This window comes from Vanrija pseudolonga, chromosome 1 (genome assembly GCF_020906515.1).
Source record: "Vanrija pseudolonga chromosome 1, complete sequence".
Lineage (NCBI taxonomy): Eukaryota > Fungi > Basidiomycota > Tremellomycetes > Trichosporonales > Trichosporonaceae > Vanrija > Vanrija pseudolonga.
This window is the reverse complement of record NC_085849.1, coordinates 4484539-4500099: the sequence shown is the minus strand read 5'-3', so window position 1 is coordinate 4500099 and position 15561 is coordinate 4484539. Positions and strand designations below refer to the sequence as shown.

At 62.5% G+C, this 15561-nt stretch overlaps 5 protein-coding genes across 5 annotated transcripts; 1 reads left to right on the top strand and 4 right to left on the bottom strand.

Annotated features, from left to right (window-relative positions):
• Positions 1 to 2748: 2748 nt before the first annotated feature.
• Positions 2749 to 3907, bottom strand: priA_22 (Protein priA; the record flags this gene model as incomplete). The annotated part of the gene is made up of 6 exons (XM_062768171.1): positions 2749 to 3160; positions 3213 to 3263; positions 3421 to 3448; positions 3496 to 3572; positions 3622 to 3771; positions 3834 to 3907. 6 exons carry the CDS (start codon positions 3905 to 3907, stop codon positions 2749 to 2751), a joined length of 792 nt encoding a protein of 263 aa, XP_062624155.1.
• Positions 3908 to 7933: 4026 nt separating this feature from the next.
• On the top strand, positions 7934 to 10801 carry GRDP1 (Glycine-rich domain-containing protein 1). The gene is made up of 4 exons (XM_062768170.1): positions 7934 to 8633; positions 8676 to 9519; positions 9560 to 10315; positions 10358 to 10801. Exons 1-4 carry the CDS (start codon positions 7956 to 7958, stop codon positions 10585 to 10587), a joined length of 2508 nt encoding a protein of 835 aa, XP_062624154.1. The 5' UTR covers positions 7934 to 7955; the 3' UTR covers positions 10588 to 10801.
• Positions 10802 to 10867: 66 nt separating this feature from the next.
• On the bottom strand, positions 10868 to 11854 carry pepQ (Xaa-Pro dipeptidase). Its single transcript, XM_062768169.1, has 2 exons — positions 11024 to 11854; positions 10868 to 10975 (listed from the first exon to the last, which is right to left on the bottom strand). The coding sequence occupies exon 1, from the start codon at positions 11732 to 11734 to the stop codon at positions 11024 to 11026; it is 711 nt and encodes a 236-aa protein (XP_062624153.1). The 5' UTR covers positions 11735 to 11854; the 3' UTR covers positions 10868 to 10975.
• A 499-nt stretch (positions 11855 to 12353) lies between these two features.
• GIT4_2 (Glycerophosphocholine permease GIT4) lies at positions 12354 to 14226 on the bottom strand (the record flags this gene model as incomplete). Its single annotated transcript, XM_062768168.1, has 7 exons — positions 12354 to 12598; positions 12645 to 12947; positions 13009 to 13731; positions 13798 to 13818; positions 13871 to 14012; positions 14066 to 14078; positions 14138 to 14226. The coding sequence occupies 7 exons, from the start codon at positions 14224 to 14226 to the stop codon at positions 12354 to 12356; spliced, it is 1536 nt and encodes a 511-aa protein (XP_062624152.1).
• A 362-nt stretch (positions 14227 to 14588) lies between these two features.
• Positions 14589 to 15221, bottom strand: LOC62_01G001672 (uncharacterized protein; the record flags this gene model as incomplete). Its single annotated transcript, XM_062768167.1, has 1 exon — positions 14589 to 15221. One exon carries the CDS (start codon positions 15219 to 15221, stop codon positions 14589 to 14591), a length of 633 nt encoding a protein of 210 aa, XP_062624151.1.
• Positions 15222 to 15561: the final 340 nt, after the last annotated feature.

Here is a 15561-nt window from a genome sequence, read left to right as displayed (position 1 = left end):
TGCAGCAACGCAAGCATCTGCGACAATGTGCCCGTGAGCGAGGAAACGACGCATGAACCAACATGTGCTAGCGATGCCAGAGAGGCCGAATAGCCATAAAAACGACGCTAAAACATGGGTTCAATGGCCGATGACTGGTGAGCCATTGTGGGGGGGGGGGGGGGGGCAAGGGAGGGAGGGCAGGGGGGTGGCAGGTCACGCTGGTCGCGCGCTTGCGAGCGGGGACCGGGCAACACTATTATTCCATATACGGAGGCCGCGCAGAGCTCGACGCGGCCAGGGCGTCAAGTCAAGTCAAGGCAAGGCACCAGAGCCCAAGCAACCTCATGAATCCAGCAAGCCGAAACATGGCTGAGCTGACCCGCTTGCAGCCCTTTGCTGATCCTGAATAGTTACTGATACCCCGCATTCGTCTCACTCGGGCGACGGCCACGCCGCTTGCTAGCTACATCAAAGTTCCTGACACTAGACGGTCGCCAGTGGATGCTAAGCCGGGGGGTCCCACTCGGCCACGGCGCTCCTCGACGGAGTCCCCACACGCAGGCTGCACGCTATCCCCGCGATCACAAGCAGTGGCGCAGGGGGCCCTGATACAGCCATATGGAGCAGCGTGCGAGGGTGTGTGAGCAGCTGTGAGACACTGCTGCCCCCAGGCGCAGGCGCAGGCGCAGCCGCATCGACACACTCAGCCGTGGCCGGCGAGGGCAGCCAGCGAGCGCAAGGGACACAATGCCAAGGCTAGTGACGATGAGATCGAGTGCAGCCCCCCACCTTGCAGCTAGCTGGCTAGTGACGACGAGGGCACACCCAACCCGACCCCGCCCCTCCTTTCCCCGCTCTCGTGTCATGGAGCTCATGAACGTTCCATCCCACGAGTCCGGGCGACATGACGTCCGTCCGTCCCGAATGCGTTCCCAGCCAGGCTGGACGGCACCGAGCTGGCCGAGTAACTCTAACCAGGCAGCGACCGCATCGGCGAGACAATATGAGGCAAGGCAAGGCCAGCAGGCACGCAAGTACTCTCGAAGAAGGCTGCGTGACGGACGCTTGCATCCCCGCATCGCATGCCCGGCTTCCATCCATGGTCGTAGCAGCTCACTCCCTGATCCTGATCCTGATCCTGATTCCTCGGCCGCCCACATGACCACGACAGGGATAGAGTGTTTTACAGTTGGCCGGCCGACTAGCACTTCCCCAGAACACGACCGACCCAGGTCTGACGGCATATTGCCGGTCGCCGATTAGTTCCCTGTTCCTGTCTCTTGCTTGCTCGCCGCCCCGCCCGCCGCATCAAGTCGAAGTTCGTGGTCCCAGCGCGTCCGCGTCGTCGCTCATCGGTCGCGCTCACCAGCGCACGCCTCCCCGAGGTGTGCAGAGGAGTCGTCGCTTCCATTGCGGCGCGTCCCTGACCAACTGAGATGTGCATGCCTCGTCAATGAGCCCAACGAGTGGAGAGCCAGTGCACTGAATCCGGCGTCCTCATGTCGACGCATGTGCTCCCTGTTGGAGTGCGCATTGAGGGAGGTCGGCATACAGATGCATACCGCTCGCTCGCTCACTCACGATGCAGGCATCCATCCACCCACCCACCAAGCACGGGGATGTGTGCAGTGATCGCACACTGGCTTGTTTCATGCTCATACTTCCCGCTCACTCAGTCTCATACACTGAGTGGTAAACAACCAACTGCGCGCGGGACTTGGTCGGCGAGCGACACCTCCCCCGCCCTGGCTGGTCCCAACCCCGCGTCTGGTGTGTGACGCCGTGCATCGAGGTGCCAATGCCAGAGCAAGTCTTACTACTACCCCAGACGTCAGGACAACAGCAGCTTCGGTGCTCAATCCGGCAACTAAACGAGGCCAAGTCTACTTGCAACTCGATCTGGTCCTGCACTACGAGTTCCATGGCGACTATGAATCAGCCTAGTCTCTCGCCATGCACACGCAGCCGAAACGTCTAGTCGGTGCCCTCAACCATGTTGCCGAGAGGGGCATTAGCTCAGTCTGCCTCGGCTCAGTGCGAGCTCGCCGTTGCCGGCTACCCCAGATACTGGTGTCACAACGACACAACGACGACGACGACGAAAGGTAACTAACTAGGAATACCAAGGGACCGAGTATGCGCATCGCATCGCGGTATCCGAGCATGGAAGCATCGTATACGAATGGTAATGGGTTCACGGTTCATTGGCCTCCGTGTCGGCCACATGAGGTCGCCTAGTCAGTGGGAAGGTTTGTCTGTGACTGATGGCCTCTCCGGAGAGGGGTTGTCGGCCCCGACTACGGTATGATGCCTGATGCCGAACCGGCCAAGCTGAGTCTCATCACCATCTGTGGGCCGCCCGTATCGTGTGTTCATGCGCTCATGACCTGGGTACCACGTGGGTGGCTTCAGAGGAGTCGAGGAGCACAGGAGTCAACAAGTCGGATGACTTACTCGCCGTCATGCTCGGTACGAGGTGAAGTCAGTTTGTTATGGGGAACAGACACTGGGACATTTCCGTCGGCCTGGTCGGCAACAGCGTCTACGATCAGGTCAGGCTACACACATTGCCTATGCAACGATCACCTGCGATACCCCTGAGAGGCAGCGAGCCACGTTGGAGTAATCTGTGACGAGATATCAACGGTCAAAGGCAGCCAGTGACATTCTTCTAGGTACATGTACTGTCCATTCGTGCGAACTGAGAAAGGCTGGTTCCCGGCGACATTGTTCACCGGCGGAAAAAAAGCGAAGTAACATTGTCCTCTAAACACACTCGCCGTCGACAAGCGAGAGACCCGGGGCGCACGAGTGGACGATGCACTTGCCGCGGCGGCAGGAAACGTCGTCGACGCCCTCGATGGCGGTGCAGTCGACGCCGTCCTCGCCGATACAGCCGCCGCACGACTCGAGGTCCGAGAGCACGTTGATGCACTCCCACGTGGTGGGCTCCTCGCCGTTGAGCTCCTCGCGGCTCTGCACACCGAACAGCACGTTGGTGTGAGTGCGCCTGGCGACCTTGCATGCCTTGCGGAGGTGCGGGCAGCGGGGGGCGATGGTGCCGCGCTCGAGACGCTTGCGGCGCGCACCGGACGACGGGGTCGGCGGAACGTTGGTGACGCCATACTGGCACACCTGGTTGTAGCTCGTGAGGCCGAGGTCGATGTTACAGTTGTTCCTAAAGCTCAGTCAGCCATGCCCCCCCCCTGTCGACGATGATGAATACTCACTGCTGGATACAGGGGAAGATGGCATAAAGGAAGGGGCCAGTGTTCGCAGTGCTGCAAATGCAGCTGGGGTCAGACAGACTGGTGCACCCAATCGACTTTCCAGCGCTGACGAGGCAGTTGTAAAGGCAGGGTTGAGCGCTCTCGAAGGCCGTGACACTGCGACCGGTAAGCCAATCTTCCTCATCACGTGTAGTCGCAGCCAACTCACTCGACTGGCTGGGCAGGTGGGGTGTTGACTGGGGCATGTCAGTGGGTGTAAGGCGCCTGAGTGATGGCGACATACTCAACATGCCACCATTGGGTGGGGTAGCACAGAGGTTGGTGCGAAGGTTGACGCCGTCAGTGAGGCTGCAGCCTGGCCTGAAGGAGCGTTAGGTGTGGTGAACGGGTGAAGCTCAAGTGAACTTACGAGTTGCTGATACAGGTCGCCGCCTTATTGAAGAAGTTATTACCTGTGGCACCATTGCAGACACAGTTAAAGTCGAGAGGCGAAGCACAAGGAGCAGCCTGGGCAGAGCTGATGTAGCATGTGAGGAGACAGGGAGCGACTGTTCCCGGGCTGCGGGGCAGTTAGCAACCAGTCGTCACTAGCGTCCCTGTTTGGACAGATGTGGCACTCACTCGACGGGGTGAGTCGTCTGGGCGTTGACGCCGAGGGCCACAAGCGCCACGGCAAAGACGGTGAGGAGCTTCATTGAGGAGATCACTGGGCCTGGGATGGGGAGTAGTAGAGGTCCCTGGTCGAGGGTCGAGGGGGGGAGGAGGGGAGGAGGAGGTTAGGATAACGTGGGTACACCCCCGCCCCGTCGCTTTATGTACGTTTCTCCTCGCGATGTTGTGTTCGCTTTTGGAGTCTCGATGCGCCTCGAGCCGTCGTTGGCATGGTCCCCTGGTGGGCTAGTCGCAGCGGTGGCACTTCCAGACACGGCGTCTCGAAGCCTTCGTGCGGCTCGACGCTCGAGACGACACGGCGGCGACTACCCTGCTGCCTGCCTACCTCGTCATGCCCGCGAGCAGCGGTGTAGGCGCCGCGCTATTGAGAAGGACAGTTTAGTCTTGATCAGACTTGGCGGTGGCGTTCTCGGCCCACGGCGGCGGCGGACGCAGGCGCGGTGGGTGCTGCGGTCTAAGCAAGTCTCAAGCACCGGCGCCTTGTGGAGATCCGCGTTATAGCGTGGCCCACGACGACGAGCCGCTTTTGGACGCATGTTGGGACGCGGCGGCGGCGTGTGGCTGCGATGGTTATCAATTCAATGGTCCGGCAGGACCGCCGAGAGCGTACTTCAGCCACACCACGGCACACTAGGTGTTTACGTTCGTGCTGGATGTTGCATGCGGTCTCAGCTTTGCCGCACGCGGCGTTCACCAAACACGCACGTAAAGAGGTACTCACTGGCCTTGTTCTTCTTCGCCGCACGGCTGTCACCCCTTCAGCACGAGTGCACTGTACAGCATCGTGGGTGCTTGTGCTCGCCCATGGACAGTGACTATCAATGGGTTCACTGACGTGGACGTATAATTACTGTCGGAATGCGATCGCATGTGGGGAAGTGTTGAGCCCCCGCACCGCGGCCAGGAGCCTCCAGGGAGGGTTACTTATTGCCGAGCACTTAGTCCGGTTCGAGCAGCCTAATGGATTGTCTGGCGCGAAACCACCGGCTTCTTGGGTTCCATGACTGCTGCGGTGTTGTCCTTGTCGCAGCGTTCGACGCATGCAACCCTGCATCAAGAACTGCCCGTGTGCTCACTTGCCTTGCGTGCGTGTCTGCATGCATGCATACAGGCAGCAGGTCCACCTCCCAGCTGTACAACTCGGCCCAGGGCAATGACGGCGAGGCGCTGTTGTGGCTTGCAGCCAAGCGAGAGCCCAGCAGCAGTGGTCGGCCAAAGCCCGGCGATGAGAGCCTCGTTCGTTCCAGTGACACCACCACCTGTTCTGTGACCACATTCCCAGTGCAGTCCAAACCTTGGGTCTTGCTAGCGCGCGGTATGCGGCCAAGGGCCCTTATCTCGTGTGCCCGGATTACTGCAGCCGGGGGAGATGCCGGTTACGGCTAGCCTCGGGCGGCGTTGGATTTGGATGTGCACAGAAAAGGCACGGATGCATGGATGCGTAGGTATGGGTGGGTGGGTGGGGGTTCCTGTTGTGGCTGCTCTGCTACATGTGCAGAATCGGTGCACTGTCGCTCGCTGCGTCTGAATCGGCGAGGACGGCAGCGAGCTCGCCGACGCTGCCGACGTCGTTCGTCCACAGCGTGCCCCCAGCATCACCGGTCGCTGAAGTGAGGCTCTGAGCCTCGTGAGCTCCTGCCCCAAAACAGCACAGAGTTTCACAAACACGACCGACCCACGCGTCCGCGTTTGAAACAGCGTAACCGACCAAATTGATTTTGGTATGAGGCGACCCGCCGCGTCCAGCCTCACTGATGGATGCGACCGCGACTCAATGCATGGACCCAGAATGGGGCGAGGCTCACGCGAGCTCACACTGCTCAACTTACTGCTATGTTTGGCCCGCTCAGTCGGAGAGACGAGGGAGAGCGGAGGAGGAGCGGAGGAGGAGCACCAAAACCAAGTGGACAAGAGCGGTCACGGCTCATGCCCTCAAGCGAGTTGATTTACTGACTCTCTCCTCCTCACCCTGGCACGCAGACGAAAACCTAATGGCGCACACTGCTCCCTTGCATGTCGTGCGCCATGTCACTGGGCATGGGGGGCTTGTGGGCGAGTGTAGGTGGTATATCGATGAGGGGGACGAAACGCATGTATCGTTGATCATCGCGGTTGTGCGGGGTGCCAGTGGTGAGTGCAGGATGACCGGAGCCATCGCCCTACCTCACACCTCACGACAAAGCCACACACGCCACACACACCCCCACACACGCAAACACGCAAACACACAAACACACAACTCTACTCCCCGAACCCGTCGCCCAACCCCTTGGGACCGGATTCTGCACGGACTCGAACCGTGGACCTGTGCTTCGGTGAGGAGGCAACAGGCCGCTGCAGCACCCGCCTTGGCTGGCGGGTGGTGTTGGACGGCGAGCTGGGTTGTCTATGACGGCGCGCGGGTGCGAGCCGTCCCACACTCGCCACGCCGCCATGCGCCGGGGCTCCGTGCCCAGGTATGATATGTGCTGCATGACAAAGCCCATGAGGTCGCCGCCGCCACAGCATCATTATTGCTACTTGCTCTCGTGCCTCCGGCCTCGGCTCGGCTGCCACAGGTGTACGTCACAGGGGGCATCGGGGCGTAGACATGCCTTTGGGCATGATCTCGGATGCTTTCACGAGGGGGTCTCGTCAGACCTGGTGATCACCCCCTCCCCCTCCTTTGGACACACGATCCCAGGACGCGTAAGCGTCTGCGTAGGGCATGTGCCCTCGGAGAGAGACACAGCCTCTGGGAGGCAGGTCCTGCTATCGACAGTCACATGTCGACTAGGATGCTTAACTTGGAGCGGTTAGAGGTGGGTGTTGTGACGATGTCGTTGTGGAACGCCACATCCGTTGTCGAGAGGCACATTCCTGCCAGCACCGCCTTGCTATCCGCTTATCCGCAGGTGCTCCTACTCCTTGAGGTGGTGCTTGGAGCAGGTATACCCCGCGGCTGCTGTAAATCCCGCCGCACTGGCCTCCTTACGGCGACATGCACCAGTCGCGCGAAATGGAGCCTACATCGCGCGGCATGCCGCCCAGGGTCAGTAACAGCAACCACCTCGGGGACCACCACCTCGGGGTAGCAGTCGCCGCTGTCTGCTCAGCAGCACAGTCGGGCAGCACGCGTATGATGACACGGAGCGGCGCCGTGGCCGACAGCTCTTGATCAGCCTTGCTGCGTCGCTTCGGGCCGTGTTGCCGGTTCTGCGAGCCAGAGTCCAATGACATCTCTCTGCTCCGTCCACACGACGTCAGAGGGCGTGAGTACCTTTGCAGCGGGGCACCGTGCGGAGGGCGGAGGCGATAGGATAGGGCCCTCTGGTCCGGGCAGTATCCGGCCTGCTTCTCTTGCATGTCCGGTTGTGCGGAGGAGCGTGCGTTGTGGTTCTGCGCATCTGCCCCGTGGCCCGTGGTCGAGGCTGTGCTGGATGGGTAGACGACGGGTTATTGGAGCCAGAGATGGCGGTGCCGGTTAGTCGGCACGCTCGGGTCCAAGGCGACTGGCAGCGCGAGGCCCCGTCTCGAGTCGGTCAGCTGGACCTGACGTCTCTCGGTCGGCACCTGCGTTGCATTGAGAGTGGAGACTCGATGCACGCCTCGGCTGACGACGACGTCGTCGTCTCCTGTGAAGATAAGCTGCCGACTGGGTCGGGTTTGGACGTGATTTGCTTGAACAGACAGTTTGTCTTGGCGCACGTGTGGTGAGGCGATGAAGACGCAAGAGCAAAGGGCTGGTGCCTGGGCTGGGGGTGGGCCGCGGACCGGAGGGGAGGACAGTAGGACGCGTTTGTTGTGACACCTCGTCTTCCCGCTCGAACGTGTCGAGCAAGGAGGAGCAAGATGCATAGGCTAACTATTTGCGAAGATTAGCAGCTCTAGAATGCACAGCATATAGCTTGTGCAATACGCTGTTACCAGGCAAGGAGGAGCACAAGTCAGCAGCTGAGTCACGGCAAACCCCGCCTCCCCTCTCCTCGCCGCCAAGGCACCACCACCCCCGCGAGCACGTCTTATAATAGCCAGCCCAGCCTCCCCCCTCTTCCTCGTTCCCCCATCCACAACTTCGCCACCACCACCATCATGGGAGACGACAAGAAGACGTTCAAGGGGTACGACGACGCGCAGCTCACCAACACGCCGTCGTCGAGCGAGGCGCCCCCGCCAGTCTACCTTGCGCAGGGGTACAACGTCCCGCCGATTGACAAGAAGAGCGGCGGCTCGAGCCAGAAACAGCAGCCCGCCGCGCCGCCCGTCGACCCGACCACGCTCCTGCCCCCGACGTTCCGCGTAGGCAGGTCATACATCAAGCCGCTCGTCACGGTCCCAGAGCTCGTCAACCACCTCAAGTTCCTCGCATGCCTGCACCGGCTGCAGGAGGACGTGCGCGAGTGCCCCACGCCATGGGACCAGGACTTCTCGCGCGAAGGGCCCGCCGACGCGCAAGTCCCAGACGAGGTCAAGTGGTCTGCGTTCTGCCTGCGCGCCGCGCACCGCTTCCAGGCTTGGGCAGAGAGCGACGCCGTGTCACGCGTGCGCGACAAGCAGGCCGCACTGCCGGGGCGCAGCGCACCGTCACGCGAGGACATGATCGCCGTGCTCGCCGAGGCCGACATTGACATCTTGATGGCATGGCACACGTACCTCCTCAACCCGCGCAACTACCACGACGACATGGAGCTCCAGGGCAGCTACTACCGCAGCACCTGGGGCCCGTTCGGCGGGCTCAAGTACCTCGGCGCGTTCCCGCTCGACATCATCGTGAGTGGGTAACCACCGGGCACTACTGACAGACACCACCAGTGTGAGCGGATCGACCCCAACACGTACGTGTTCCAGCCGTTCGAGCGCACATCCGTCTCTTCGGCACCCGACTCCTCGGCGCCCCCGCCCGCACTCGACGCGCACGCCCGCACGCTCGTCGCGCTCAGCCGCACGCAGTCGTGCGTCGCGGTCAACTGCCCCCAGTGCTACACTGCGATCGATCTGCCCGTGATCGGGCTGCCTGGTGCCGGCGGCGGCCTCGCGCTGCCCGTCATGTCGTTCAGGTGCTCGACCTGTCAGCTGCTCATCACGCACCAGGTGCTCCGCGTCGGCCGGTTCCTGCGGGACTTGCTACGCGTGCGCGTAGGCACCATGCCCCACTTTGCCGGCCTGGGCGACAACGCGCACTCGAACATCAAGAGCGCGTACGGTATACCCATGTCCCAGGCACTCGCCGCCACGGCCATCACCAAGGTCTTCGGCGGCGGGTACATTGAGTCGGCGGTCAGCGTCGGCGACTTGGGCAACAAGCTGGAGTGGTCGCAGGACAAGGTTCGGGAGAAGATCTTCGAGCAGACGGTCAAGGACGGCGGCTTCATCCCCATCGTCGAGAGCAGCCTGGAAGGCAAGACCGGCAGGACGACGCGCCGCGTCCAGATCAACGTCAGCCGCCAAACCATGTCCGGCGCCATTATGCGCCTGAACCGCGTCTACAGCGTCGGCACCGGCCTGGACACCAGCATCGAGCTCGCACCGGCCATCATGCGCCAGGCATCCTTCGTCACCAACATGCAGAAGATTGGCTGGCTCGGCATCCATCGCTGGACCAATCCGCAGGATCCGAGCCGGTTCTACTTTATCCAGAAGTCGGCAGCTCGGTATCGTGAGTGGAAGGATGTGCAGCCAATACTGACTGGATCCAGACGCATTCCTCGACCTGATGAACGCTTACCCAAGGAAGTTCATCTCCCCGACTCTGGACATTGACCTGGCATGGCACACACACCAGCTCCACGCCGCCGGCTACGTTCGTGACACGATCAACCATGTCGGCCACCTAGTCAACCACGACGACGCGGTGGCCGATGTTGCCCTGCGCAACGCTTACGACGAGACGGCGACCCTCTGGGCCGAGCGCTTCCACACGACGTACTCTGGCTGCGGGTGCCCCGTGCCCAACAAGGCGCAGAAGGTGGTCGACAAGGCGCGGCGCCGCGAGTCCAACGATGGCCCGTCGTTTGCCTTCTGGCGCCGGAGGTCGAGCTCCAAGACGGTGGCGGGCACACGGCCGGACGTGGCGGCCATGAGCGCGCAGAGCGCAACGTTCGAGGACCGTGCCGCCGAGTGCCCGTCGACCCACAACCGCGTGCACGTCACAGGCGTGCGCAAGCTCGAGGCCATGCACGAGAACCAGATGGCCAGGCGCCATCGTCAGTCGGGCCACATCGGGCACGAGGACCCCTTCACCCAGAACTACGTGTTCGTGCCCCAGGTCCACGACCCCAACTCGCGCAAGCGCAAGGCCGAGGCCGCCGGCCCGACAGTGTACGACCCATACTGGGGCGTCACGCCGTACATGTACGGTGGTGTGTGGGGCCTCGGTGCGCCATGGGCTCTGGCGGCAGGCGTCGGCATCGCGGGCGGCATGGCGATCGGCGCAGGCGTCGGCATGGTTGCTGGTGAGTGATCTGCAAGAGATTGGCTGGTGCTGACGAGATCAGCGGCTTGCGTCAACGGCATCAACGATGGCGAGGCCCAGTCGCGGTGCTCGTCTGGCGGCGGAGGCTCTGGTGCCGCTTGCGGCGGCTTCAGCGGTGACGGGGGCTCTGCCGGTGCCATGTGTGGCGCTGGCGTCAGCGCGTGCGGCAACGGAGGCGCTGGATGTGGTGGTGGAGGAGGAGGGTGCGGCGGCGGTTGCGGGGGCGGCGGCGGAGGCTGTGGTGGTTCATAAGAAGACGGGGCCCCAGGCATCGGGAACTGCTTGGAAGGCTGTCAGAGAGTGCAGGAAAGGCGAGAAAGGAGTTGGAGGAGGTCGGTGAGATGGGAGAGGGACCGTTGATCACAGTCACCCTTAGTGGTGGTGTCGATCCTACCTTAGTGGTGGCACCCTTAGTCAATGTGTTAATCGTTGTATTTCTGCCCTGATGATGATGCTCAGTGATGGCAGTGGGGCCGTGGTCGGCGGATGTTGGCGGTCATCAGTCATCTCAGCCTCGCCCACGGCGGAGGGCCGCCGCAGTTGGCCCGAGGCCAGCAGCCCAGGCCGTGTCGCTCACTCGTGCCATATATCTAACAACTGTACTGCACAAACCGCTCTCCCGCGTTCTCGCTGCTCTTTCCTAGCCTGGTCAGCCTAGCTCGCTCGCCGCCGCGCCCCCCACTCACCCCTAGTTGACCGAAAGCAGCTGCTCGTAGAAGCCCTGGTACCGGCCCTTCTTGTCGCGGAGGTGGATCTCAAGGATCCAGTGACGGTTGTAGCCGCCCTTTCCGACCGAGATCATGGAGCCGCTGTTGCCCTCGGAGATGTAGAGCGTGATCTTGTCCTTGGGGATACGCTCGTGGGGGAACGAGCCGACGATGTGTCCAGCGAGCGGGGCACCAAAGTCGTAGCCCTTCTCCTGCGCCGCCTTGACGGCAATGGCGTACAGCTGCTCGCCGCTCATGCCTGGCTGCTTGTCGTACTGTGCCTTGACGTCGACCCAGATGGGCTCGAGCGCGTCGCGCAGCGCAATCTTCTCGGGGTCGTTGCCGACGACGTACGTGCGCCCAAAGTCGGCCTCCCACGCCTCGAAGACCGGCCCGAGGTCGACGATCAGGATGTCGTCCGCCTGGATGACGCGGTCGGGCGGGTTCTCCTCGAACGGCGCGAGCGTGTTCTCGCCGCTCCGCACGACACGCTTGTGCCAGTGCGTGCGGAGCCCGTGCCGCTCCAGGCCGAGCTGGTGGATCGCGTCCGACAGCGCCTTCTCGCTCACGCCGGGCTTGATCAGCCCCTCGATCTCGTCGAACATGCCCATGGCCTTGCGCTCGGCCTCGCGCAGCCCGGCGGCGTAGGCCGTCTGCTCGGCCTCGGTGCGGACAGGGATGGGGTCGGTCATCGTGTCGTTGGGATCGGTGGATGGGTGCAGAGATGAGAGTCGGATGCGATGCTATATATACCGCGTTTTGTGCGTGCGAGTGTGGTGTGTGCTAGACGACGAGTCGATACGATATTGTGCGAGATGCGAGAGATGTGGAGACTCCGAGTCCGAGTTGCCCGTCGGACCGTAACCGACTCGATGTGACTGGCTGACCCCGCGTAGCTCGCAAGGGAGGTGGCGAGGAGGTGGCAGGGAAGTGGCCAAGCGGCTCTCCCCCGCGGCCCCCTCCTCGACTCTTGCGTCGGCTACACGGCGGATAAATTCCAATCAAGATCAATGCATATCAGATTCGCACCTTTGCTCTGCATCCTCCACACGGCCTCGGGCATTCTGTTATCGCGACCTTGGATGTCGAGTAGGTCGGCCGGCGACCGACAAAGAGCAGTGGGCCGCAACACTCCCGTCGCACCGTGGCCGCACTGAGGCGGACCCCAGCCGACGACAATGAACTGAACGACAAGCATTAACATCCCAGACTGACTATTATACCACAACCACGTCGAGCGACAGCGCGCGCCCGCACCAGTTGAATAGCACGTCAGGCCGCACTACCACCACTGCCTCCACCTTGCACACCCTAGTTCTTGACATCCTGCTCGTACACGTCAGCGTCGCGGGGCACGGCGCCGCCGATCGCGGGGTTAATGTCGCCCTCGCGGTGGCCGGGCTCGCCGATCTGCGACACGTCGAAGCCGTGCGCGGCGAGGTACTCGCGGAACGCGGCGTCCTCCTCCTGCATGTGGTCGGGCTTGATGTTGTGCACGCCCAAGAAGGTGACACAGGCCGAGAAGACGGCGAGGGCGGAACCGACCCAGAAGAGGCCTGGATATGTCAGTTTGCTGCGTTGAGGGCAGACTCCGCAACTCACCAGTGTTGGAGAGGTATCCGCTCTTGTTGTCAAAGCTCTTCTGGATGTAGGGGAAGGTGTAGGTGCCGATAAAGGCGCCAGTCTTGCCAACAGCAGCGGCGATGCCGTACAGCTGACCACGGGCAGCGGTGGGGCCGACCGACTTGGAGGCCAGGAGACCAAGGTTGTTGCCGGGGCCGACCTCACCAAAGGCCAGGAAGAGGCCGTACATGACGGCAAAGCCAGCGATCGAGCCGCCCGACGCAGGCACAAGCTTGTTGTAGGCACCGCTCATGGCGAAGCCGAAGATGGCCTGCATGATGACTGTGGGTGGTTAGCCGCGGCAATGGGCAGGCCTGCTCCACGGGCCGCTCGCTCCACTCACGTCCAAACATCATGGTGTACTTGGGGCCGATAAAGTCGGAGATGAACGATCCAACAATGGTGCCGGGCACGTAGAAGGCGTTCATGAGCGCACCCCACGCCAGAGTCTGGTAGAGGGTGGCGTCGGGGCCCACGGCCTTGTCGGTGATGATGCCGGCGTAGATGCCGAAGGGGAACGTGACCCAGTTGTAGATGAACCACACGATGGAGACGGCGGCGAGCTTGAGCCAATAGCGCTTGATGATGAGCCAGTAGGGGATACGGACGTGGCGCATCGAGTTCTTCTTGTACGCCTGGGGCTCCTCCATGAACATGCGCGCGATGAGAAGAATGAGCGGGGGGATGGCGCCAAGCAGGAGCGTGCCGCGCCACACGGCGCGCAGGTGGTTGTCGCCAAAGATCTTGTACAAGACCAGGGCGACGAGCCACGCGATCGTGAACGCGAGGTCGAGCTGCGAGTTGGTCGCCCAGATGAACAGGCGCTGCTGCTTCTTCTTGTGGATGCCCTCGTTCTCGGTCGCCTCGGCCGCCGCGACAGAGCCAGAGGGGTACTCGCCACCCAGGCCGATACCGAGGAAGAAACGGAACGCGATCAGGCAGTTGATGAGCACCTGCGGCGTAGGGCCGGCACTGCATGCGGCCAGGATGGAGAAGACGAAGATGATGGCCGTGCAGAGGAACATGGCGAACTTGCGGCCAATCTTGTCCGAGATCCAGCCGAACGCTGCGGGTGGTGTTAGTGGCTGGAGGGCGAGGAGCTTCGCGGCAACGCGATACCGCTGCTACTTACACAGCTGGCCCATGACCATGCCTGCGGGATGTTAGTGGGGCTTCCTCGATCTCTCCCTCGCCACACTACGCACCGGCAAACACCATGGCGGTCAGGAGCGACTTGTTGCGCTCGCCGCTCTTCAGCCAGTCCTTGTACATGTCGGGGCGGGAGAGGATGGTGAGAACGGGGCCCATGGCGGCGTTGGCGTAGCCATCGGCGAACATGGCCGAGCCCTGCGGTGGTGTGAGTTGCGGTTCCTTGCCACCGTCGCTATCTATCCGCTCACCGAGGCGAAGATGCTGCGGGGGCCGTTAGCTTGCCGTCATCACTCTCGCCTCGTCGAGACGCCACGACTCACGTTCCAACGGCACCGAGCTTGCGGCCCTTGGGAGGCGCCTGGCTCTCGCCATTGTCGTGCGCGGCTTCCTTCTTGGAGAACAGGCCCATGGTTGTTGTCGCGGTCGCGGTATCGGGATGGGGGAAGAGATACAGACCCGAAAGACGGTGCACCTAAGTACCCGCCGCGCACCCCCGCTCCACAGCTGCGGACCGGACGAGGACGCGGGTGGCCCCATGCTCCTCCCCGCCGCTGTCCTTCTCCTCCCTCCGCATTGCCGACTGTCTCTGCTCAAGCCGGGTGCCATCGTTGACTTTGTGCCAAGCGGCACGCCCCATTGTTCGGCCGTGGATGCCCGCGGCAGACGCATGGTGGCGGGGTCCAACGCTGCCTCACCATCATCACAAGTACAATGTGCATAGGGGTACAATTGGGATAGGCATACAGTGTGTGATCTCGTCCACAGGCCGTCCTACAGCCCAACGACGCCCAAGAGCCCCAGCGCTGCCGACGCGGCGCCAAGCAGCACCAGCGACTTTGGCGCGGCCGTCGCCAGCGCACCCGAGTACTCCTGCGTGCTGCGCCCATCGACGACGACACAGGTCACCGGCTGGCCCGCACACTGGTCGGACACGTTGGCGAGTTTCGGCAGCCACGGGGCAGGCATCGCGACGAGCGGATCGCTGTAGCACTCTGTCCTGCCGTCGCTTGTGGCGTTGGCGGGTTGGCGCTGGAGGTTGCAGATCTCGCCGGCACACGCGCCGTTGGAGAAGATACACTTGTAGGGATAGTGCGTGTCCGTGCTCGTGATGTACGGAATCAGCGCGCCCGTCTTGTTGTTGGTCGCCCACGACACGTGGATGTCGGCCTCGCTCGCGCATTTCTTGCTTGCTAGCGCAGCGGGGATCGTGTGGTTGAAGTACACGGGCATGCCGAAGCAGCTCGAGCTGTTGCTGTTCCGCCCGACGACGTACTTGCCGCACACGGCGTCGAAGCAGCTGCTCGAGCCGGTGATCTTGACGTCGATGGTGGGCACGTAGATGCTCCCGCCGACCAGGGGGACGTACGGCGTGCTGCTGCTGCTGATGTTGCTATTGCTGCTCATGGCTAGGCTAGCGATAAGATGGGCGGATGAGACGTCGACGAGCTGGATGGATGTTGTAGGGCCCGCGAGCAAGCAGCCCTAAGTGCTTCAGTACCCCCCCCCCCCCGCGCTCGTCGTCACCCAAGCTTGCGTGCCAAGACATTCCAGCGAGTCTCACTGACACTGGTGAGTGGCGGCGCTTGCCGCCGAGGGGAACCGTTTGGATCCGACGCAGCAGGACCAGGGCGGGCATGCTGAAACGCGTCTCGGGTGACCGAGGGCAGCGAGGGCTGACGTCGCAGATTGCCCGGATGCAACGGATGCATGGTCTGAACGCGCGAGGCTGGCGTCCACGCCACGA